Raw genomic sequence first — 25216 nt, 5'->3', positions numbered from 1 at the left:
GGGGATTTTAAATCTCATACGCCTCATGTCTGTGGTGTGCGCTTCTTGTCGCACGTTTAAAAATCATTTAAGACTGAAAAATCCTATATGAATAATTGAGATAGATAAGTTTAATGCCCCACTGTGTAGCATTCCCCAGGCAAAGCAGTAACATCTCACTAAAAAAGTTGCATAATGTAACTGAGACCTGGCGTCCTCATATGTGGACAACATATTTTGAGTTGTCTAGGCCACAATGCAAATTTTTAGAAGAAGAATAACAGCATACAAGAACAACAACAATGCAAATATATTATATATATTCATTTTTTAACAGTTTAGAATGTTTAGAATATTTTATGTTAATTTTTTTTTTTTTCTTCCTGCTCCTGTCAGCAGCTCTTCACACGAGACACATTGTTCCAAGAGGCACAATTGTTGTTTCACATTTTTTGTGACAAATCTTGCTGTTGTCAGGGTCTTAATAAATAGATTTTGCAAATCATTATTCAAATGTTTTATCAAAATGATGAAAATGTCCACATATGAGGACATTTGATTTACATATTCTTTTCTCAGAAACTATATAATGTAAAAAGATAATTCTTTGTATTTACACTTATCTGGTTCCAGTCAGCCCAAATAACAAAGAGAAATTAATAAAGCATTTCATGCAAGAGCTCGGGTCTCAGGAGGTTAAGAAGACCTATTGTGCTTGTGTCTGTTCTATAGCTATAATCTATGACACCCGTGGATCATTATGTTGGAATTTGCGCATGTTAAATCACAGTATTCATCTAAAACAACTTAATAAAAGAACTCAACTCCACAACTCCACTCACTTCCACGTTAGAAAACTGCGGTTTCCAATGGGAGCTGATGTCACCGTAAATGTCATCACAACAAAAACCCCTGGAGCTGTCGGCCCCTCCTATACATAGCTGCAAATCTTTTTTTTCATTTGTACCAAAATGACTACGCGACACTGCTGAGTCCTATATGTATCATCGATTAAGAAAATAAAATTGAAGAACGAAGTAAGTACAGAGCAGTGGGCGTATACTGATGGCGGTGAAAATAAGCGATTAAAGATTACTCAAACATGCACGAATTGGTCCAAAAAACAACATCAAGAGAGTAAATGAGAAGGAAACAACTATAACATGGTTCAAAGATCTGAAAAGTCGCTTTTGCATAATAGTTCTGCTTTAAAGCATTCAGCAGCCCTGTCGTTGTTTTTGTCTGTCAGTTCTGTCACATATCCTCACCTGACCTTCTCCCAACGCTTCTGCTGGTCACCCAGCTGTCAATTTCAACCCTTTGAACTCTCTCTTTCTATCATACCAGTGCTGGGTGCTTGCTCTGATTTCCTTAACGGAGAAAAAATGCATCGCCTGCTGGGTTATACCTGGAACCTGGAGGCTTGTCTTTTTAAGTCGACAGGAAGAAAAGTCGAGATGGTTTTAAGAGTCATTTTAAACCCATGGAAACAACAGAACCTGCTCCTATGCACCTCATATAAATCTCCCTTTTGTGCTTTATACCATCTATGTAGTAGTGTATTTCAAAGTCTGTGTCTGCATTTGTAGTTTTATTTCTCATTTGACTAGGGGCTCAGTGGGGGGTTTTTACAACTAGAACTTCAGCTCGTTGGTGGATAGGAACCATCGGTGGGGAGTCTTGTCAAGTTTCACCTCTTATAGTTGAAAGACATAACTGCCTATCTTAATTAACCCTTTAAGGACTGAGCACATTATAGACCAGTATAGCTTGCCTAAACTTTTATTCTTTTTTAGCCATAAAAATCATGTTAAAGGAAGTATCAGAATGTACTGCATTTTTTCACACAACTACCTCTATTTTACATATCCTTCCTTATTTTTCCTTTGATGCAACGAATAACTGACTGGGAGAATCGCCGCAGCACCTGCACTCTGATTGGGCGTCTTTGAGGGACAATGTAAGCACATAACTGTAACGACAGTAACGTATTTAAAGAGCCCTATGCCTCTGCTTTGAGATGCTGTTTGAATTTACATGAAGCACAGTTGGTGGCGGAGTTACGATAATGGAAAGTCCGCAACTACGCTCTAACGGTGACGATATCATCCGCCACAATAGGATTACTATACCTTTACTAAGAGTCCAAATTAGTTTTTTATACTTAAATTTGTCCAAATGCTAAGTTTTCTTAGTGGTGGATGAAGCAATTTATTCAATTTATTATTTAAGTAAAAGTACAGATACATAGGCAAAAAGTTACTCAAGTAAAAGTATAACATGAAAAATATCTGCTTAAAAGTATTTAAGCACCTGTGTAAAAATTTACTTTAAGAGTAAAAAGTAAAAGTATTTCAGACGAAATACGAGATATACGAGAAGTATTGTTAATTTGTTAAAGTGTAAATGTACTGATATTAATTTAAAGATGATACATATTTTTGGTCAATAGTGACGATGCAAATATATTTCTTAATTTTTTGTTATGAATTATGTGTATTTATTTTTGTTAGCTCAAAGCTGAATCTTGAACTCGAAAGTTTAGTAAGGTTGTTACCACAAACATGGTAAAAATGACCCCTCAAATCATATGAAAAGTACTTTTTAGTTTTCAGTCCAGTTCAAAAATGTATTTGAGTAGAAAGTACACATACAGGATTATGTCAGCATCGTCACCTAATCTTAAACCAATGGAGATTTTAGCAGCAGCTTTGTTTACTTTTTTGCATTGTTTTAGCCAATGCGTCTCTCAAGACGCCACAAAGTTTTCAACCATCAGCATTTGATCCTGAGCTTTAAAAGTAGCATTCTGTCATGAGGAAGATCAAAACTTGTAAAATGACAAACCCTGCTTGTTGAACTAAATTGTATAAAATGTGTTTGCTGTAGGATTTCAGCAGCCCAACCAGCACTTTTAATCACTACTGTGTGTAATATATACTGTCATTCCTCTCTTTTAAGTACTTTGCAAGTCAGGGGTTTCAATGCCCTGTTATCTGTGACATTTTGAGGACCTTTTCCCATTCAAAAGATATAAGATTTAGTTTTAATCCGTAAATCTCTATGGCAATGGTCCTAAATTTTCATCATTCATATATCTTGACTTATGGACACAATAGCGAAATAAAAATACCAGGATGATAAATGAGCAGGTACCGAGAGCGGGTCGACAGTTTTTCAACATCAAGTGAATTGGAGCCACAGTCAATGAAACCGGAAGCGTGCTCATGCTCACTTCCAGATTCCTTTTATCTGCCACATTTTGAGGACCTTTTCCCATTCAAAAGATATAATATTTCGTTTTAAACCGTAAATCTCTATGGCAGCTGTCCTAATTTTTCATCATTCTGAAACACATGGGTAAGCGCTGCCACTGGGCTGTGTAAAATCCACCTGTAGTTGTTGCCCCTGACGACAAGCTGAATTTACAATGTGTTGTTTTCACCTGATTCTACCTCTTTCCTCTCTCTCTCCTCTGGTTAATATTCAGCCACCCTGCACTGTCACAGCCCATAGGCCCCAGCAGCCCCAGCACGCTGCAGTAAATTAGGCTGTGTACCAGAGGGAAGAAGCTGCCTCCCTCCTGAAGCCATCAATGAGACAGCAGGAACGCACAGTTTATTGAGTGACTTTTAAAGGACATACCACCAAACGAAGTCCAAAACTAGACGTACTTGAAGAGAGAGATGAATTGAATAATGCTAAGGTCAATCACACAACAATTTAATTATGTTTTTGCCTGCTAAAAGTAGAAATAGTCCTTAATCACCTTCTATTTTACACCTTGGACATAAAGCAGACTTATGCATACGTCTGCTCTATAATGATAATCTATGACACCCGTGAATCATTATGTTGTAATTTGGGCATTTTAAATTGCAATATTCATCTAAAATTACTTAATAAAAGAAACAAGTCCGCTGACTTCCGCGGTGCCCAACAACAAAGAGCTGTGGTGCTGCCCCTCCTATGGATGCAGATTTTTTTTTTTTTAATGTTTTTAACAAATGTGTATCACCAATTAAGAAAATTAAATTAGAAAACAAAGTAAGTACAGAGCAGTGGGCGCATGTTGGTAGCGCTGAAAACAGGAATTGATGGCGCCTTGAAAATAAGCGATTAAAGATTACTGAAACATGCACGAATTGCTCCAAAAACAACTTTGAGAGGGGAAATGAGAAGGGGAAACATCTATAACATGGTTAAAAACTCTGAAAAGTCTGTTTTGCAGAATAGGTCTGCTTTACGATACTACACTTTATCCCACAATGATGCCATTTATTTAAAGCATTCCCGGAAGATTGTGATTGAAATTCATAAAACAGAATGATTTATTTATTTTCTGAATACAATAGTCTAAACAAACAAATCAACCAATAGGCTCTGAAAAAAAAAAACAAAAAAAAAAAATCATTGATAAAATGTCATGTCTCCACAAGGTTTATAAATGTAGAAGTTGTCAAGGTAGGTTCCATCACAAAAGAAAAAAGTAATTCTGTCAACTTTCAACCTCAAAAAACTTATCTCCAGTTGATAGAATACAGTTTTTCTTAGACAAAAAAAAGGCAGCTGAACATCTTGATATTTCTATTGCCCATTTTAATCAGGCGTTCTTTCATTCAGAGCTCTATAATTTGTGTAGTAGCTGTTGCTAACTTCTCCAACTGCGGCCTATAAGCAGACGTTTATATGACATGAGGTACATTATATTTATAGCGACAGTTATATTTACATTTTTAAATCCTCAGAATAAATTTCATATAAGGTGGCAGAGTGGTTAGCTCCCTATCGCCTCAACACCATAGACTGTATAAAGTTGACTAAGTAGTGAGTGTGACATCGCCCATAGCATTTGGCTCCAGGCAAATGAAGCTCATCGAATGAACAACGAAAGAGCCAATCCGGAGCGAGGCTGTTGAAGGTAACGCCCCTTCCCGCCCACACCGCTGGTTGAGTGGTCACTTAGAAATAGTCAACTTTTGGGGGCGGCCTCGGGGAAAGAAGGCACCTAAATGACGAGCCTGACAGCAGCAGTTACACAGAGAGTGGCGACAGTTTTTCAATAGAAAGTGAATTGGAGCCGATGGATCCGGAAGCGCGCCCATGCTCACTTCCTATTTAGAACACAGCAGCTGGCAGGTTAGTCATATCCATTTATTTATACAGTCTATGCTCACCACAAGAATATTCTGGGCTTGTATCTTGGCTGCATCCTGTCTGTTTGGCCCCTTCTATTTTCCATCATTACCGTAACACTTTGGCAGATGTATTTTAAAACCCTTTCAGCAGTTTGTCAGTGACCCAGTGAGGCTGAGTAGGTGGCTGATTGCCTACCGCCTATGTGTCCTTGAGCAGTACACTTCAAAAACAGGTGCTGAAGAGTGAAAGTCCAGTGGTTCAGCTGTAGAGTACATGATTACCGTTTTGATTCCCATCCACTATTTTAAAACCAGCTTGCGTCTAAATTTTGAGACTTATTTTTCACAACAACCATATGGACCACCTTTTCAACTTTCACCTTCTTTATTTTTATCCCTCATTCAGAATACCAAGAGCATATTTTTCTCCTGTTGAGTGGCCAATCCAGTCCCGTGGGAGGCTGTGAAATGAAAGAAAATAGCCATCTTGTGCTATTTTGAATTAACAGAGGTATCTATTTTGGTGCAGTTTCCCAAGGTAGCCTGTTGTTGTTAATGAGTTGCGACCAGTTTCATACCATATGCAAATTTAATGTACAAAAACTCTTACAAAACATTGCCGAAGTAGAAGGAATAAACCGAACAACTTAAGATTGTATTGTGTTATTCCTGTTACGCTCCTTTGGGACTGGCCTGTTTAATTAGTATGCAGTGATTACTTTTCCTAAGCAGCTTGTTTAGCTTGTTAATTATTTATGTGCTGTGGTCCTGAGTTATTTGAAGTCATTTTTCTTGTATCCCTTGTCTTGGTTTATCTTTGGCCACCCTGTTGTCCAGTGCCCCTTTGTTGCCCTATCTTAGCAGTGCAGCTCAAGCCTCAAAGATCCTATCTCTGATTATTGGAGCCTCCCAGGGCCATTACATCCTCTATTATTTAGCAGGGCACCTCTTTGTAGTTTGTGTTTTTCCGGCTTGTTACCAAAACCTGTTTTCCTAATGATGCTTTTTATATCAAATTATATAGACTTTGCCAGGTTAAAGATGCAATATGTAAGGTTTCTTGTATCCTTTTTTCTTGTTTTTTTTCTAAAATGGTCCAAAGTCTGGTACTAAACTTTATGTATCTTCATCATAGACTAGTGAAAAAGAGGTGGACTAAGTGAGTTTGACGTCACCCATAGCGTTCGGCTCCAGTCGGCTATGTCAATGATCGTCATGGAGAAAAGCAGATGCCTCCACCAGGCCGTGTTACAGGTCATGTCTGTGGAGAGGTGATTCCACTCACTGCAAGAATGTATGTTTTACAAGCGAAGAATAAAAACACATGTAACTGAATAAATACAGGAAAGGTACAAAATGTTTCATGCCAGACTGTGAAACATTCAAGGCAAAGCAATAACATATCAATGGAGACAAGCAGGTGATGGAGCTGTAGCTAAATCTGGTACAAATCACTTTTTCTTTTGTAAGATTAATGAAGAAAGAAAGAAAGAAAGACCCTTCATCATAAAGTTCCACAGTGCATCTTTATACTGATGAAAGACAAAGCAGAAATGAGGGAGCAGATGCTACAGAATACTGCCACATCAAAACCTGGTCCATAGCGACCCTAAACTCTGACATTTTTATAGATTGGCTCCTTTCAGGCTTGATATACCCGCACACTTGCACTGTTTTTGATGAAGACAATTTTACTTCTATCTGGAGGCATGTTTTTGTTGGGACTGCTAAATCTCAGTAATCGGCCATGGTACATAGCCCCAGTTTTTGTAATAGGGCTCTTGAGTCAGGCGTCCACTAGCTCGTTTACAATAAGCTGCAGTCTAATGAAGTGTAAAGTGGACATGTGAGAAGCCTTTGCTGGGGCCAGAGTATGGACGGCTTACGCGGAGAGCTCAATGCTAATGTTGTTAGCATAGAGGTCAGTTCATTCCACCTCACCCTGGTTTAGTTTCAGCACTTCATAAGAGGCCTGATGCTAGGTCAACAATGAAACAGCAGAACAGTTCAAAAGAAGGACATTATGCCACGCCAGACCTGCCACGATAACGAATTTTGAAGTTTGATGTAATATAGAGAATAAAATGATACTGAAATTAGTTTATGCGACTGACACAAAAACCCAAGAACAGATTTAAACTACAAAAACTATTCTACATGTACAATGTTGTTAAGAAATCATGAGCTGCAATAAATAAACAGCATAATGAAACTCTTTAGTACTTAGTTTGCATCTGTAATGAGTCATACAAGTTATTTATTCAACCTTTGATGACTCAGATCTTTTCATATAGCCAAAAAATAACCAAAAATTCCCAGTAGTGAACAGAGTCGACACCTGTGATCCACATAAAAACTCTAAAAAGTCGATTTTGCATAGTAGGTCTGCTTTAACAGGACTAAACCATGACCAGACAAGAATGGCTACACTAGGACTAAATCAGGCCAAAAACTGAACTTAACTAAAAAAGCAGCGGTCTAAACTTGATTGCTTGATCAAATCCAATCAAATTAATACAGTTAGGATTAAACAGGATTAATCAGACCCTGTACAGCCTTGAGAGGTACTTCCAGTGTTTTTGTACCACAGTTTGAGAATGCATTATAATAGTGAGAGTCTTATGTTCTGAAGGGCATCTTATTGAATGTGATGGTGTTATTATAGATATATTTCGTCAGTTCATTTTGAGTCCGTGTCTTGCTCTTGCCCGGAGGTCTCTCCCTGTACCGCTTGGTCTCAGCTGGGCCTAATGGAGCTGATGAGCCTTTAATGTACAGATGGCACTACTTCCTCCAAACACTCAGCACTTTTTCTACTTTAATAGTCGGGCCAGTGGATTGTTCAGCCGCCATGTTTTTCCTCTAAATTAAATGCTGATGTACGATTTAGGGCTCATTACACTCCTCACCGCTCTGCCCTGTGTCGCCGCTCTGTTTGTAGCTGAGTTTGGTTTGGATCCAGTGCTTTGTCCTTCAGTCTGTTGTTATTTATTTGAAAAATGGTGTATACTTGCTGTAAGTTGGGTTTCACACTCCTGGTATTTCTGACTCAGATGAACCAGTGACACCACAGGCTTTGTGTGTAACATTCATAGACACCACTTCCTGTATGTCACCTGCTGATTACGTGATGATGCATAATATTAATGCATTCACTAATTGTTATTCAGGTAAAGAGCTGCTGCTCAGACACAGCTCTTTTCTGATTGTCATACTGTGTTTGTCTGCACTCTGTGCACAAACACTCATATTAACACCTGACATTTTCTCTTCTAGCCAACAACGCCGGGGCCTGTTTCCCTAAACAAGGTAACTGACCGGCGGGCCGATGAAGCCCTATTCATTTTTCAGTGTTTTTTTTCTCATATTTTTGGTTTGTTCCCATAACGTCACTTTGACTGTCTCCCTTCTGTACGTCTTTCACCTCGGACTGTGTTTTCTGTCAGTTTCTGCACTGATTAAAGGGCAACTCTCAGAAACCACATGTCAAAGTCAGAACATGTCCAGAGTGACACTGTGTCTAGTGCTGCAGAGGAAAGGGTCTGAGCAAGAGCATCGTTAGAGCGCCGGCTCCTTCAAACTGACATCTTACTCAACATTGTCTCGATTTTTCTCATACCTTCAAATATTTCAAAACCAAATCTGAAACCTTCTTAAGATGACAAAAGGCATAACAAAAAGATATGTCTAGCCTTGTTGCTTTGATCTATTGTAAACTCAGTTCTTTCCTGTTCCCTTCAGAACAATGAAATGATACATCTCCAAAACACCAGCTTTCTGGTAGCAAACAGTCTAATATCTCATTCCTCTCTGTCCCTCTCTCCCGCCTCCTCCCCCTCCACCCTTAACACACACACTCCATTGGTCTGCACTTGTGTGGGACTGTCTGTGTGTAATTCTCTGCATGTTTGTGTGGATGCTGATTCACTTCTGCATCTTCTCCACCCTTCTCCTCCTCTCCCTGGATCCCTGTCTGCCTCCTTCAGATCCCGAGCGAGGTGGCAGTCACATGATCTCCACTGATGACTTGGAGTACCCCCGAGAGTACCGGACGCTGGGGAACGCTCGGAGATTCTCAAATGTGGGCCTCGTGCACACGTCGGAACACCGGCACACCGTCACGGCCGCGCAGAGTCTGGAGGCCCTCACCAACCTCCACAAAGCCGACATGGAGCGCAAACGGGACGCCTTCATGGACCACCTCAAGAGCAAGTACCAGCAGCAACAACAGCAGCTGCAGCACCACAGCCCCCACCATACCCCGCCCTCGCCCTCCCCGTCCCACGGCAGTATGAGGTCATCAGAGCGCGCCGCAAGAGAAGCACGAGACCAGGTACAACGCACCTACTGTATTTATGCTTATTATGTCTGCTGCATGATGGGTAAGGTTTTCTTTTCATTAAATTATTTAGAATTGCAGCTATTTCAAAACACAACACAAAATTGCAAGTGTTTTCACAAGATCTATAGCAAATTAAGTTCAATGCTTATTATTAATAACTTTCATCCAGCTATTTGGCTACTTTACTGTTTAAAAGGCCCATATTACGTTATTTTTGGATCCAGGTTATAAAGTTGTTTACTCATCAAAAAAATACTTGGATTTGTGTTTTGTTTCATTCACACATATTTATATTAAGACACAGTCCCTGCATATTTAGGCTGTGTTCTTCTCTCAAACTTAAAACACCTTGTGTGTCTTTTAAATTTCCATACACCTCCACTAGAATCATTTGGATGATTTCAGCCCTGGAATATCTATCTCTTCTGAAGTAGAAGTAAAAGTAGAAGGAGCTGTTAACTTGAAAACTACTACTTGACATCATAAGGTGGAACAGAGCATTTTGAGCTTTGGAGATGTAGACAAACTAATAAAAAAGTGTTACTTAAACAAGTGTGAATGAAACAAAACACAACTCCAGAGATATTTTTTCATGAGGTTTCAACATTATAACTTGGCTTAAAGCTCACAAAAGTCAATTTTGCATAATATAAAACCTTTAATAAAGCTGTAATGAAAAGTTTGGTGTAGATATTAGGGATGGTCTGCTATGGATTTTGTATGTTATGAGATTTGTGTTACTGATGTGGCCGATAACATAAAATTTACTGATACCGATACTGAGATTTTAATATCCATAGCAATGCCCACAAAAATATAAGTTCTAGTAAAGCTAAAAAATGTACATTTCACTTTTAAAATAATAATAATAAAACATATTTATCTGGGATGAAAAATAAATGTAAAAAGCCATATTTTTGTCTAATTGCTATATTGCCTATGTCTAATAAAAGTGCCCCTAATGGTCATAATCAAATTTAAGATTATCTGAAGCATGCTACTGTCAAAATCTTGGTTTGAAATTCAGTGTGTTTTTCATGTATTGCACTTGAACTAAATCACTTACATATTAACATAAATACACTGGCTGGGCGATATGGGAAAAAAACAAATCACACATTTTTCATCCGTATTCATCGGTCTCAATTTTGTATTTGATCTTCTTCCATCTCATTGAAAACATAGACACGTGAACTTCAGGCATAAAGAGCAGGGTGTCAGGATCACTACAGTTTCTATTTCAACTGATTTCATGCAGTTTCTATTCCACATTTAAAATTTGTAATGAGTTTGTTCAGTATATTAAGCCTAAAAGCATGTGCGCGCTACTGCTGTCGGCAGAAACACAGAAATTAGGTCTTAAGTGTCACTCATAAAAGGTGAGAAAATAGTCGTCTACTTTCCGTAACTTGGATTATAACAATAAGAAGCACAAGAGGATGAGGTGCGGCTGGATCAGAGAGAGGGATGAGGAGGGGTAGCGGGGGCAGGCCGCACAGCACACAGAGGGAAGGAGACACTGGACTTTGCACTTCAAACTGTGCAGATTTAATTCAAAACTTGTGAGACGTGAGGACACATGAGGAGACATAAAGAGACTGTGGCCCAGACTCAGAGCGGTGATTCCTCTTCAGTACCATTCACCATTACTGACACAGGATTGACTAGCAGACCTGTCAATTAAAAAGCGCTTCCCTTGTCTTATTGATCTTTCGATATTTGGCACAGCCCTATCTACATACATTGTGCACTTACTAGGTTGCTAGGACAGCTAAAATGAATATTGTTAAAATCCATTTGTCATAATACAGTGAGTTCTTGGGTCTGACCACTGATAGAAATCATCATGTCCAACATTTATACATTTATTTGGATATTTCACCGCAAAGTACAAGCAGTATTTCTCATTTCATTCAAGTAACGCAATCCTTTATACAATCACATACATTTAAAGAGAATGTGAGTCTGTATGTTACAATTATAATCCCTGAAAAGCATAGTGCTCTAATTGAATGAATTCAGATGCGTTCAAACAGGTGCACTCCACAAAGCAACTGACTGAGTAATTAACGTTCAATTATGCTCTGGCTGTTTAGACAAATTAGTACTGTACATCAGCAGTTTGTCATTTTTAATTTTAATGTTCACTGAACTGTAATCAGTAAAACCACCTTTGGGCTTTTGTCATAGAGACTCGTGACATTGTGTTCTTACTTAAGTGCACATGAAATGAACGATTATTGGTTTAGCATGAGAAAAAATATGGTATTTAACTTGACAATTGAACCCAGAATCCTGTATCGCCTCAATCCATAATAGTGCCCATAGTATGTACATTAATGTCAATGTAACACAGTTTCACATTGCCAACCATACACTGTATTTATAACTGGACATAGCTAACGCGCTAGTTGACGCGTTTTAGATAGCAAGTGATCATGGGTTGCGCTTCCGGCTCCATCGACTCTGGTTCCATTCACTTTAGATTAAAAAATTTGCGCCCCTCTCTGTGTAACTGCTGTAGTGAGCCTCGTCATTTTGGTCTTAAAATGTCTGCATTAACCCGCTCCACATGATCCTGGAATTATTATTTTACTATTGTGTCCGTAAATCAAGATATGAACATTAATAAAAGACAAATCAGGCGCCTTCTTTCCCCAAGGTCACTCCTGAGGCGTTAGCAACAGGTTTGATTGACAGCGTTTGCTAACAGCCTGCTCCCTCCTAAAACAGCGGTGCGGGTGGAAAGAGGCATTACCTTCAACAGCCTCGCTCTGGATTGGCTCTTTGGTTGCTATGATACTCGCCCTTGGAATTACAAATGTGGAACTCGGCTCATAATTCACCCTATAACTGTTATCCTCGATGAGCTTCATTCGACTGGAGCCGAACGCTATGGTTGACATCACACTCCCTCAGTCTACAGTCTATGATGCTAACTAATCTAGACTAGTAACATCATAAAATAGCAAATAAATTGGACCATTAACCAACTAATTAAGAAATACAACTTTATATGTCTATACTTGTCTATTTAACCACTTCACAATGTAATCCTTCATTATAGAACACTTAAAAATACTGGTTACTTATATACTTATACACTAATACTCCTGATAAATTAATGAATATTTTTTTAGCTTGTAACGACACTTTATCACGCTCTCAAGGTCTGACAATAAAGTGAGTTGCATCATGGTTTTGATTAGTCCCAGTAGACCTGTCACTATAATTATATCGACTTATCATTAAATATATGAACGCTGGAAGACTAAATTTTGGGGCATGTGCATATTGTATTTATCATGTGCACATTTTTGTTGCCATAGTGGGGGGGTCTCTGCTCTTTTGTATGTAACACTGTAAGATTTGAGCTGTAGAGCGATTCAAAACGGATGGAAAGTAACCAGGGCTAACTATTGGTTCTTGTTCTATGTATTTGTTAGTTCATACTTTTTTAATCATACTATATTGAAAAAACTGGAATACTGGAATTATCCTGCTTTATTTTTTTGTGTCTTTCAGTGGCATAAGAGGTAGTTTCAATATTATCGTTTATGGTGATATTTTGCTCTAATAATATATCCCTCTTGAAAATACGTTAGCGTGATAGGGCTATGTTTAAGTGTGCAGTGTAATCCTTCAGTATAAAACACTTAAAAATACAGGATCCACTATAAACATATTTCTTCCCTAAATATAAGACCAAATTTCACATATCACTCTAGAAACTCTTGGCTTGGATGGCAAAGCAGGATAAGTGACTTTGAAAAATGGAGCTTGAAGCCGCGACTGACTGAGCTCATATGAACCATGATAAAAGTGACGTTTTGTGGCATCACTCAGAAAGTATTTAAAGTGAATGTTGACACTTGGGAAACTGAGTCTGTGTCTCCCGAGAGTTACCCACATACTTCGATGATAAGGTCAGCGACTCCATGTTATCGGGGTTTAAAAAGAGTGGTATGAAAGAAGCTTAGTGCGAGCAGAGGTGCTTATTCAGATAATAGGCAAATACATAAGAGCTGACACCATTCCATCTCTGGGGACGGGGTATTAGAATTCCTCAGGGTCCCAGTCACGTGCACTCTCTGTCACTGTCACTGTATGGTACTTTTATGCACTACTCATAACACAAGAACTACAATAACGAAGGTAACGAAGTACAAGTAGTAAAGTACTGTACTTAAGCTGAATTTTTAGGTATCTGAACTTCACTTAACTTAATTTTGCAGTGGATACTTTTTACTTTTACTTCAGTACATTTGAGAGCAGCTATCTGTACTTTCTACTCCACTACATTTTTGAACCAAAAGGAAAAGTAAAAAGTACTTTTCATATAATTTGAGGGGTTATTTTGACCATGTCCGTGGTAATATCCTGACTAAAGTTTTCGAGTTCATGCTTCGGCTTTGAGCAACAAAATAAATACACAAAAATCCTTAGAAAAATTAAGAATTTGATTTGTATTGTTGCTGTATGTACCTTTTTTTAATCAGTATTGCTTCATTTCACATTTAAACAAACAACACTTGTGTGAAGTGCTTTTGCTATTTAAAGTACATTTTTATACAAGTACTATACAAGTACTTACATAGTTTCACTTAAGTACATTTTTTCATGTGATACTTTTACTTGAGTAACTTTTTACCTCTGTATATGTACTTTTACTTCAGTAATGAAATTGAGTACTTCATCCACCACTGGTTAGGGCTGATGTAAGCAACTAACGGTAACAAATTATGGAACTATTTTTATCGTGAATTAACACCAGAATCGCATTACCTTTTTGGGAACTCCAGTAGACAATAGAATTTAAGTTTGTACTACTGCTACACTGTGTTTTTGCTGTAGAAATTCCTTCGTTTTTTCTAGTCTAAAGACGTCTCGAAGAAGTAAAGATTTTTTCAGAACGCACATCTGGCGTAATCAGAAAACCTCCAATAGAACTGGAACATGAACTGGAAGCCTGTGTACATATTTGAAGAGTACATAACATTTGGGGCTTTAAAGCTCACTGTAATATAAGTGCGATAGGAGAGTAAGAGTATGAATGGGAGGAGGGACCAGTGACAGACAGGTGGAGTCCTCAGTTTCCACGGCAACCTTTCCCTTATATGGTCATGGGGAATATCGCATTGCAAAGGTCAGGCTGTGCATATGGAAGAGGATCTTTTAATGAATAAAGAGCATATGGCAGAAAACACAGAGGAGACGACGTACCTATCCTAAAGTGACTGAGCCATTTTAAGCACAGTGGGGGTTGGAAATGCAGCAATGGGATCCCTAGTCATACATGTTGTAAGCGTAGATGCTCTCAAGGGAGGAGCGGAGGAGGGAGAGAGAGAGCGAGAGAGAAGAGAAGAGAAGAGGGGAGGAGGAGCGAGGAGGAGACCAAGCATTCAAAAACGTCCCAGCACTCAATTAGCCCCAGCCTGCAGAAACCAACCGCGCATCTGCGAAAGAGTTAATCGGGCTGGTGTTGTAATGAAATAAATAAAAGAGTTCCCGCTGCATGTGCTTGTGACTGAGAGGAGAGAGAGCGAGGCAAGGGGAGGCGGGTTGTACCGTTACAGAGGAGACCAAAAGACATGGGCTCAATGAGGATACAACACACCTGATGGACAATTTGGACATGCATAACTGGAGTGGTGGATAGCTACAGGTGCACTGCAGGTGAGATCCAACCTTTTAATTTCACGCAAACTGCTAGAACGATGTTGTTGTTGTAAAACCCGGGATTTGATTTCACGTGCTTGTTGTGGTTGTTGTGGTAACGGCGTAGAAAAACCGCCGGCTAGACAGAGGCTGAGTGGACCATACAGTAACTCATGTAGCCAATTTGCAGTGAAGCGTCAATTTGTTATGCTATTTATTTTGCTTGCGGTAGGACGCCGGTGGGGGGGGGACCTGTAGTAGTAGATTGATGGTGGAGGATAAGAGTGACTGAAGGCGGGGGTGCGGAGGGGATGACGGCATGGGAAAAGGGGGGGCTAGTGGAGGTGGTGTGAGCAGGGTACTTTACATGCAGGTCAGGTAACGCAGCTCTGCTCTCGCTGTTCGACTGGCTCCTTCTGTTATAAAGGATATCTCCACTCGCTACGCTCACTCTACACGTGTACACAGCCTTTTGTACATGCAGTTCTCAGTGTGCATGCAGTAAATAGACGGATTTGAGACTCAAGCCCCAAGTCAATACAGACATCATAAACAGTCTCCTTGGGGATCAGTAGAGATATAATTCTTGTCATAACAAACCTATTGCAGTTTGATTACAGACTTCCTACAGATGATTAAATAAGCACTCGAGATACAACGGTAATAATGTGCTTTAGAATCACCAGGAATTACATTTTATTTCGCAGATTTGCAGTTTTATCTGATGTCTTTTGCATTTGATAATCATACTTGTATTACTTATAAATTAAATTAACTTTAAATTAAAACAACTTCAGCTGACCAAAGTGCTTCACATAAAAGTCAGCAAAAAATAAATAAATAAATAAATAAATAAATAATAATATACAGGGCTATACATAGGAAAAGTAAAATAAAACAGCAGCACATACTTAACTTTGTCACGCTCTCAAGGTGTGGCAGAACATTTTAAACATATCCTTTTGAGTATAACTTAAAATAAAACAGCTAAAGATGCACTATGTAACTTTTATGCTGGGCATCTTTTCTTCTTTTCTCCATGAAGAAGTTATTGCTTTGTCTTTTTTACATTAAACATGCATTGCAGGTGAGGTCACCAGATCTGATCTGTAACTCGGCCCAGTTAGATCACCTGCTTGTTCCTGTGGACATGAAGGATTTTAATGCCATATTGTGGAACATTCTAGGCAACACAATAACATTTTCAATGAGTTGATTAGATGGCAAACCCTCCATCAAACAGTTACATAATGCAGCTTTAGATAAGCACAGAACTCATTAAAATGTTTTGATTGTAAACTTTTGGCTGTTTTCCTTCTCAAAAATGGAGTATATTTCAAGGACAAGCAAAACTGAATACTTTGGTACCACAAACGGAATTTAATAATCTGGTGATAAATATTTATACTCACACCTGCACCTGTTTTTAACGCTTTAAGTGGACTTGTATGTCGTACTTGCTTTTGTTTTTGTTTTTTTGTTTTTTTAACAGGACTTACATGCTCTCCCTGTATAAATAAATGTATATAATAAAATAAAAAATAAAAATACTGTAGGTTTTTTATGATCTACTCTAATCTATCAAAGAAAATACAAAAAGACAGGCAATCTTGTAGTGAAGTATCAAGTTCGCAGCCCAACCCAAGTTCAAGTGTGAGCTGGAGCAGGACAGAGGCAGGAGGAATGTGTTGTCTACTCTGATAACAGTAGTTAAGTCTTATTAGTGAAGCCCAGACACGAAAAACAGCCAGTGGAGCCAAATCGCCCCCCACAAATCACCAGAGGACCATTACAGCAGCCCTCACAGTCACTTATCTGTGTGGGAAATAGCATCATTAATATTTCTGAGCTATTATTTACAAGGCAGGCCCAGAGCTGCTGTATGGGCCAGGGTAACACCGGTGACTGCCAAATGCCAGTCTAATAAGGTTCATTTTGAGCTTATTTCCATGACAACTAAAACCAGGGCGATATTTGAACTTCCTCAATAGCAACAACTAGATAATCATTTTGCAATCCATCAGAAAAAGGCAAAACATGCTTATAAACTGTTGCCCCTTTCTCCGTAACTGCCGCTGTCTGGCACGTCCCGTTGGTCTTAAAATGTTCGTAATAACCCGTTCTACATGGATCCTGGTTTTTATTTCGCTATTGTGTCTGTAAATTAAGATATGAACATTTTAACAGACAAATCAGGCGTCTTCTCAGTTGCTCAGGAAGGGGCGTTACCTTCAACAGTCTCACTCTGGGTTGGCTCTTTGGTTGCTATGATACTCGCGGTCAAAATTCCTAATATGGAACTTGCTGCTAACCTCTTTTCACACTTTCTTCCAGTTACTTCTTATTAGATGTTTTATACACAGAGTTTATTATTTCAGAAATGATTGATGACTGATAGATTTTTTTGTATATCAGTAATGACAAAACAACTATTCATAAAGACGGTGAAATTAGCACCATATCGAAGTGTTTTTTATATGCATGATTTGCTGTTTGCATTTCCAAAAGTTCTTGCACGCAGCCTCCCAACAGAGCGATGATTCAAAATGTTTTTTACAAATTATTTTATTAAAAAAAGTAATGGAAAACATAAATTACAGTACTGATATATTGAGTCACACTTGCTTGAAGAACCTCATCCTCATTTCTAGTCATTTGTAGAGCATAAAGTATTGAAATGAAGGCTGATTTTGAAATGCACCTCTATAATAAATCATAACTTGCCTGTCGTCTCTGGGAAAGTAATGGCTGTACTGATGAAATGAAGCTGAATGGACTGAAATTGCCTGAAGATAAGAATAAACCTCGAGTTCAAATTATTCATGAAGCCTTTCCAAACCCCCCTTTTTTTTCTTTCTATCATTATTGCACTATTGTTGGGGTCATCGGAAGCTTGACCTGGTTTAAAAAAGTCTGGTAATCCCATTTGAAAACATCATAGCGCCTTTTTATAAATCAGCATGACACCTGGTCTAAATATGCAGGTGAGGTAGCAAGTTTTATATCTAAAATATGACAGGTGAAAAATGACTGAGGTTGGCTGGCTCAGGATACAGCCGATAGTACAATGTTGTTTGGAGGTGCACCTTAGAATACTACATAAAAGATCCTCTAATACACAGAAGTGACTCTTGTGAGCTCTAAGTCATGTTATAATGTTGTTACGTCATCAAAAACATACCTGGAGCTGCATTTTCTTTCATTCACACATGTTTGAGTAACACCTTATTATTAGTCTGTCTACATCTCCAAAGCTCAAAATGCGCTGTTCCACCTTGTGATGTCATGTAGTGGTAATTTTCAGCTACCTTTTACCTTTATATCAGTAGAGATTGGCAATGAAATCATCCAAATGATTCTAGTGAAGATGTATGGTGTTTTAAAACACAGTGGAGCACTTCCTGTACTACCACATGACATCATAAGGTGGAACAGAGGGTTTTCTGTCTGAGAGAAGATCTCAGCCTAAATATGCAGGATTTGTGTGTTAAACATGTGAGAATGATATAAAAACAAAACTCCAGGTCTGTTTTGATGAGGAAGTAACATTCAGGAAATAGGGCCCTTTAAGATAGAAATTATGTTGAAAGTAGTGAAAGACTTGGTCAGTGGATGAAAGCAAAATAGATATAGTTAATACCATACCGTGGAACATTCCAGGCAAAGCAATAGTATCTCCATGGAGCAGGTGGCAAATTTCCCACCAGAAAACTTACATTGTGCACCTTTTTTTTTCTTTTTGGCCAACTCAGGCTATCTTTAAGTGACAGATGTTTGGATTTTTTGAGGTACTACTAGGGTTGGGGCGAGGGTCCTAACTTATTCCAGATAATAGATAAGTCTTTTTGGGCTAACTCTGGATCATAGACTGTGTGTGTAAATGGACATTGCTAACCTGTTCCAAATAGTAAGTTAGTATGGACCCCCTTCCGGCTCCATCGACACTGACACCAATTCACTTTCTGTTTAAAAAAACGATTGCCCCTCTTGCCATAACTGCTGCTGTCAGGCTCGTTATTTTGATCTTAAAATTTTTGTATCAACTTACATGATTCTGGTATTTTTATCTTGCTATTGTGTCCATAAATCAAGATATGAACATTAATAACATATAAATCAGGTGCCTTCTTTCCCTGAGGTCGCTCTCTTTAGCGTTAGCAACAGGTTTGATTGACAGCGTTGCTAAGCGTTGCCTTGCTCCTGATTGGCTCTTTGGTTGCTATGTTACTCATGGTCGGACTTCCAAATATAAACCTCCTATACCTGCTAGCCTTGATGCACTAGTCCACTTCCTTATACAGTCTTTACAGTTTATATAACACTAAATATGTTTTTCCTTTCTGTTCTTCTCTTTCTCCTTGTGCCTCGGTGACGATCGGCAGCAACAGCCCAACTACTGGAGCTTCAAGGTAAGAACCGTTTGAGTTGGTTTTGTGAACCTGTCTCTCTGCCACACTTTTTCCTGTACTTAAACTGTTCTTTTCAAAACATCACTTCCCCCTCAGCATGGCCTTTGGTATTTTCAGCCCAATAACTCCCTGTATATGTGAGTTTAATTGCTCCATCAGTACCACTCGCTCCATCTTAAAGTTACGCAGCTCTCAATTTAATCTGTAGAAGCTGAATCTCATCGGATTTATGATACTTCCTCCTACGAGCGTTTTAATAGCCGAGAGCCATGTGACCCAGCTGAAATATTACACCAGTGGATCAGACATTAAGAAGACATTTCAGAAGTGGCACTGAGGCATTGCTGAAATAATGCTTTGACTTTAGAGCACGGCCTTGAGTCATGCCCTGTGCGTTTTATCCACAGGTGGAGTAAAAATATGGTGCATCTGAGGTCAGGATGGAGATATATTGGCCCTATATAAGTAAGCACATGGACCATATTTCAGCTGTTGAGTTATAATACTACCACTACTGTAGACTGAAGTGATATTCTGAGGCAAGTCATTTGGTTTAATTGGGTAATTATAGGAAATTACCATTCTTTTTATTGTGAGTTTATCTACACTTAAGGACAGTCAAAGAAGATGAAAAACTATATCAGTTGCTGGTATCTCTACATCTCCACATTGATAGTGGAGCATTTAATACCAGATCACATGACTGCATAAGGTAAAGGAGTAGCTGCAGCAAAACTGAGACGGGAAAGAGGCTTTTTCCTGCTTTGCTTCACAAAAATGGAATATACTTCAAGGAAAAGCAAAATTGGATACTTTGGTGACACAATCGCAATTTAATAATCTCATGAGGAACTTTTATACACACACCTGCAGCTGTTTTTAATGGTTTGTATGGACTTGTGTACTCGCTTGTTTAGTTTAAAAAATGAGCATATGGCACATGTTCACCTCTTTATCAAAAAGGCTACATAATGCCACCCTGACTGTAAGAATACAATTGGAAAGTGGTATGTAAGTGGGCTCTAAGTATAGATTGAAGAATAACTTTAATTCTATGTTTTTTGTCATGTTATAAGCTTCAAATAAACTTTATGATTGACTGAAACTAGACATTTTGAAAGCCAGAATAATGTAGGTCATGTTAGGTACAGTGTTTAGAAATGATTCACTCCCAAACTCCATCAAAACAGGTGTTTATATTTTCAAATACTAAAATATACCACCTTTAAATGCATTCTGTTCCTGTTGGAATAAATGTGTAGGTTCCATATCTCAGTGGTAAACCATTGGAAGATGAATTAATTTAAAACTGAAATTAAACTTGATTTGAGATTATTTAGATTAGACACAAGAATTAATTAAAGTGACATTGTGTGGCACCAGATTGTCCATCACACTTATTTAACTTGTTATTTGACTTAAATCATCTTTTATACCATGTTGATTTTATTCTTGTGTCCTTGTGGCCATTGTCATGAACTGTGATGTTGTATGAAACGGTTATCACAGACTGCGAAACAGCCCTTCGGGGACCTAATAAAGTGTTGAAAGTTGAAAATTATTAAGTAAAAAACAAATATTGTTTTAGATCAATGTAGAGTACCTTTCAAATTGTTGTTTGCTAATATTTTTATGCACTGTGGCCTAAATTGCTGTTCACAGCTTCAGTTGTGAATGGCGTAAATGTCACTGAATATCAATGGCCTTATGCTTTGACCCATAACTGCACCAATAGGCTCTATGCACGGCTAAACACCACAGAAGTATTTATTTTATTTGTTTAGATTTTAATAACACAATGCAGCTCCCTGTCCACTGCCTTTAAATCTTTACACATTTATTCATTTTAGTGTGACTTGGCAAAAACCTCATCGAGATAAAATTGCACAGGAAGTAGTGACGCTAACAGTGAGGTTGCCGAGCGCTATTGTGAACAGTACCAATTGATACCAAATCCCCACCAGCTGCACCAGTAACACAAAACAATGTTTTTACTTGATGGTTATATTAAAACAATTGCTACCAATGGTGTATTGCAGTCACCACGCATAAGTTCATTCGCTGCATTGAGATGGCACAGCAGAAGTAATAAAACAAAGAGAGCAGCCATATTCTCTGAAGTGACAGTGGATCTAACGTTATTTGCTTCAGCACGCACTTTTGTCAGCGCTGTTTATGTTGACACGATTTCCCTTCTCAATTTTCAGTATTTATTTCCAACGCCTCTGAAAGAGCTTTTCTACCCCTTCACGCCACCACCTTTAATCGAGACACCAAGTTTCCCACAATCCCCTGCCTGCGGAAAGTAAATACAGCCGTTTGTCCTCATTTTACCCTAACACCTATCTCAAAACAACATGGGCGGATCAGAGTGGTTTAATGGGAACGCATCCAGCTTACATTTACAACATTCCCTTTTAGATACTTAAATCTGTTTTAGGGTGGTAGTAGTGCGGTGGTTACAGCATAAATTCTGTGGTTGGTAGTTTGAACACCAGCTCAGACCGGTACACTCTGGCATTGTGTTCTTGAGCAAGACACGTCACCCACCCTGGCTGTAAGAATACAGTAAGAAAGTGGCGTGTGAGTGATTGGATTTGAGCAAGACTGAAGAATACTTTAATTCTATGATTTTTTTTGTCATGTTTTAAGCTTTAAATGAGTTTTTAATTGACTGAAACTGGACATTTCAAAAGCCAAAATAATATGGGTCATGTTAAGTACATTGTTTAGCAATTATCACTCCAGAACTCCATCAAAAGACGTATTTATGTTTTCAGATACTAAAATATGAGTACATTAGAGGTGACTTAGGTTTAAACCCAAGATTAAAATTAAGACTTAATGCCCTTTTGCTGATGTCATCAATTTTCCCTAGGGAGAGGGTGATGCTAACTAGATGTACTGCTCTGTCTGATGCTCTGTTACTCAAGTTAGACTTTAATCTGAGCTTTGTTTTAACGAATCTGATCATAAAGAACTGATTTAGCTGACTAAGAGCTGGTGATCTGAATTGTGCTGTTCTCACATAAAATTACAGACACACGTTAGCCAACTGTTTTTGAATTAGTCACACTCACTTTTTTTTGTCAAACTTCAAACACTTAAACAGGACCATGAACACTCCAATTCATCACAGGCTCCTGAAAATGTTTTGTTTAAATCCATTTTGTATTTTTTCTTGAGTTTTCAGATAATCTAAAAGCATTCCAGGTTGTGTTTGCTTATGTGTGTATTGTGCCACCATGGTAACTGCTAAACAATCCGCCATAGACCAAACCAGACCTTTATCAACCTTGCAGAAGCATTAATTGTATCTACCTTATTTAGGATTGTAAATTAGTTTTCCGGGATCAAACCTTCCATCCAGTTTCAAGCTTCCATTTTGCTCTTTGTATGTATCAAACAGGCAAATCATTGACAGTTCTCACGACAATCATCTCCCGCCATTTTGTCTGTCTTTTGCCTCTAGGAAGACTGATTGCATCTATGCACAATTCAAAGCAATTTGCAAGCAATTTCTACCACGCATTGATAAACTCTTTATAAAGACCATTTCAGGCCTGGGGATTGTGTGTCCAGGCAGCAGTTGGACTGACTAAAATAATCATAGTGGCTGTGAACTGCTCTCACAAAAAGATCACATTCATTTATGTATTTGCTGCTTTTTTATTAAAGCAGACCTATTCTGCCAAATCGACTTTCCTGAGCTTTTAACCATATTATAGTTGTTTCCCCTCGCCTAGATTTGTTTTTGGAGTGATTCATGCATGTTGGAGTGATCTATAACCGCTTATTTTCAAGACGCCATGTTGTCGATCAACTCCCGTTTTCACCAAACGCCCACTGTGACGTGCTTACTTTGTTCTCCAATTAAATTTTCTTAATCGGTGATGTGCGTAGGACTCGTCATTTTGGTGGAAATGAAAAAAAATCTGCTTCTCGCTAGCATGACGTGCATCTATCTATCAGAAGTGAAAGCAGCTACACGGCTCTTTGTTGTGATGATGTTTACAGCGGCGTCAGCTCCCACTGGACACCTCAGTTTTCTAAAGTCTGTTCACATGTTTCTTTTATTAAGTTGTTTTAGGTGAATGTAGCGATTTAAAACGAGCAAACTATAACATAATGATCCACGGGGGGCATAGATTATAACCCCAGAGCAGACACAAACACAATAGACCCTTTTTTAACAAGAAAAGTTGAGAAGTTTTGTCAGGAGCAGCTGCATTTGTCTAGACATTGTACTGACTTGTCTTAAGAAAATACAGCTTAGCGAACCACTTCATTGTGCAACTCCATTAAGTTCAGATAAGTACTCTTTAGCCTCATTCTGTCAGGTTGATGGTTCCAATCCAGCTCTGTTTTCAGTTAATATGTCCTTGGGCAAGACACTTCACCCACAATGCCCATGTGTGAATGTAATATGGGTGATTGGACGGGGTTGGAGGGATTGGTGATGCACATTTTCAGCCTTACTTTCCTCAGTCTACCCCAGGGCAGCTGTGGCTAAAGAAAAGTGAATAAACGATGACTTGCAAAAAGTGTAGAGGCCCTTTAAAAACATAAGTGCAATGCCAGTACATTATGAAACATTGTTATTATCCCTTGACCCAAAAACTTTACCTGTGTTCTTTGTTGGTCTAGTAGGTCAAAGTACTATGGAAATTACTCAATAGCAACATTAATACTAAATTTATAATACAAGGCATTCATTTTAATACGATTTAGTTTTCAATTCAAAAATAATATTGTTCCTTTTAAAGAGATATCAAACCATGAGTCAGGAACATGATTTAGTTTGAACTTTCACCCCGCCCACTTAGTCTGCATGGGAAAGTTGTCATGCAGTTGTTTCCTTACAGTCCTCAAAGCGCTGCCAACTAATTGTGTTTTTGGCACTCTTGAAAATGCGCCACGAGAGTGTCAAGTGTCTAGGATAGTTAACAGGTAGTTTCCCATGATTCTTAGTAACAATGTGCAGTGTCAGTGGTTATTACTTGAGAAAATGCTATGTAAAATGAATAGATTATAGTTTACCGTTTTTATAAATTAGCAGCTTTTACTATACAATGCAAGATGTAAATCATCTTGACAAGAATTTGTTGTGTCCTTAGGCAAGGCACTTTATCCACATTGCCTGGTATGAAAGTGGTGTGTGAGTGTTGGTGGGGCCAATATATTTATGTCAATTTATGTGTCTTGATACCAGTTCAAATGAGTATGTTCAAATGTACTTTTTTTTCTGCATTTTACCCTGCCCTTCTGTTGGCATGCTAAGTAGGTCAATGTCAAAACCTCTCCTGAATACATATATATAATATACACACACACACAAATGAATGTTTTTTAGCCCCATGCCACCCGATATTGGTGTAACCTCAGACAAGCAGGAAAACTATGTAGAATGCACACAGCTTTGTAAGTGGCACAGGAAGAAATGAAGTGAAACCCGATCAGTGCAATTCAAAGAAAGAGAGATATCAAAAATAGTACCAAGGACAGGCTCCATCTCGCGAGGAAGGTTAATGCATTGTTGCGAGGACAAAAGCTTAGAAAATGATGGAAGGTAGAATAGGTGTGATGATTGTGAATTTTGCCATTTAACACCTGTCTCTCAGATTTTCCCCTAGAGCCAGAGACAGAGTTGATTCATTTGCACGTACAGGAGCTTTTGACCTGTCTCCTGC

General features: G+C 38.5%; 2 protein-coding genes across 2 annotated transcripts in view; both read left to right on the top strand.

Annotated features, from left to right (window-relative positions):
- Window positions 1–25216, top strand: part of LOC117374337 (apoptosis regulator BAX-like) — a 240471-nt gene that overhangs the window by 170443 nt on the left and 44812 nt on the right. The gene's annotated exons all lie outside the window — the stretch shown is intronic.
- Window positions 1–25216, top strand: part of srcin1a (SRC kinase signaling inhibitor 1a) — a 123251-nt gene that overhangs the window by 54901 nt on the left and 43134 nt on the right. Inside the window, exons 2-4 of the mRNA XM_055223802.1 lie at window positions 8394–8426; window positions 9104–9450; window positions 19500–19526. Of these exons, the coding sequence (XP_055079777.1) occupies window positions 8394–8426; window positions 9104–9450; window positions 19500–19526 (407 nt within the window). The remainder of the gene's footprint in view (window positions 1–8393; window positions 8427–9103; window positions 9451–19499; window positions 19527–25216) is intronic.

Source organism: Periophthalmus magnuspinnatus, chromosome 8, assembly GCF_009829125.3.
Source record: "Periophthalmus magnuspinnatus isolate fPerMag1 chromosome 8, fPerMag1.2.pri, whole genome shotgun sequence".
NCBI lineage: Eukaryota > Metazoa > Chordata > Actinopteri > Gobiiformes > Gobiidae > Periophthalmus > Periophthalmus magnuspinnatus.
Note: the sequence above shows the minus strand (reverse complement) of the source record. Positions and strands in the feature narration are given on the sequence as shown.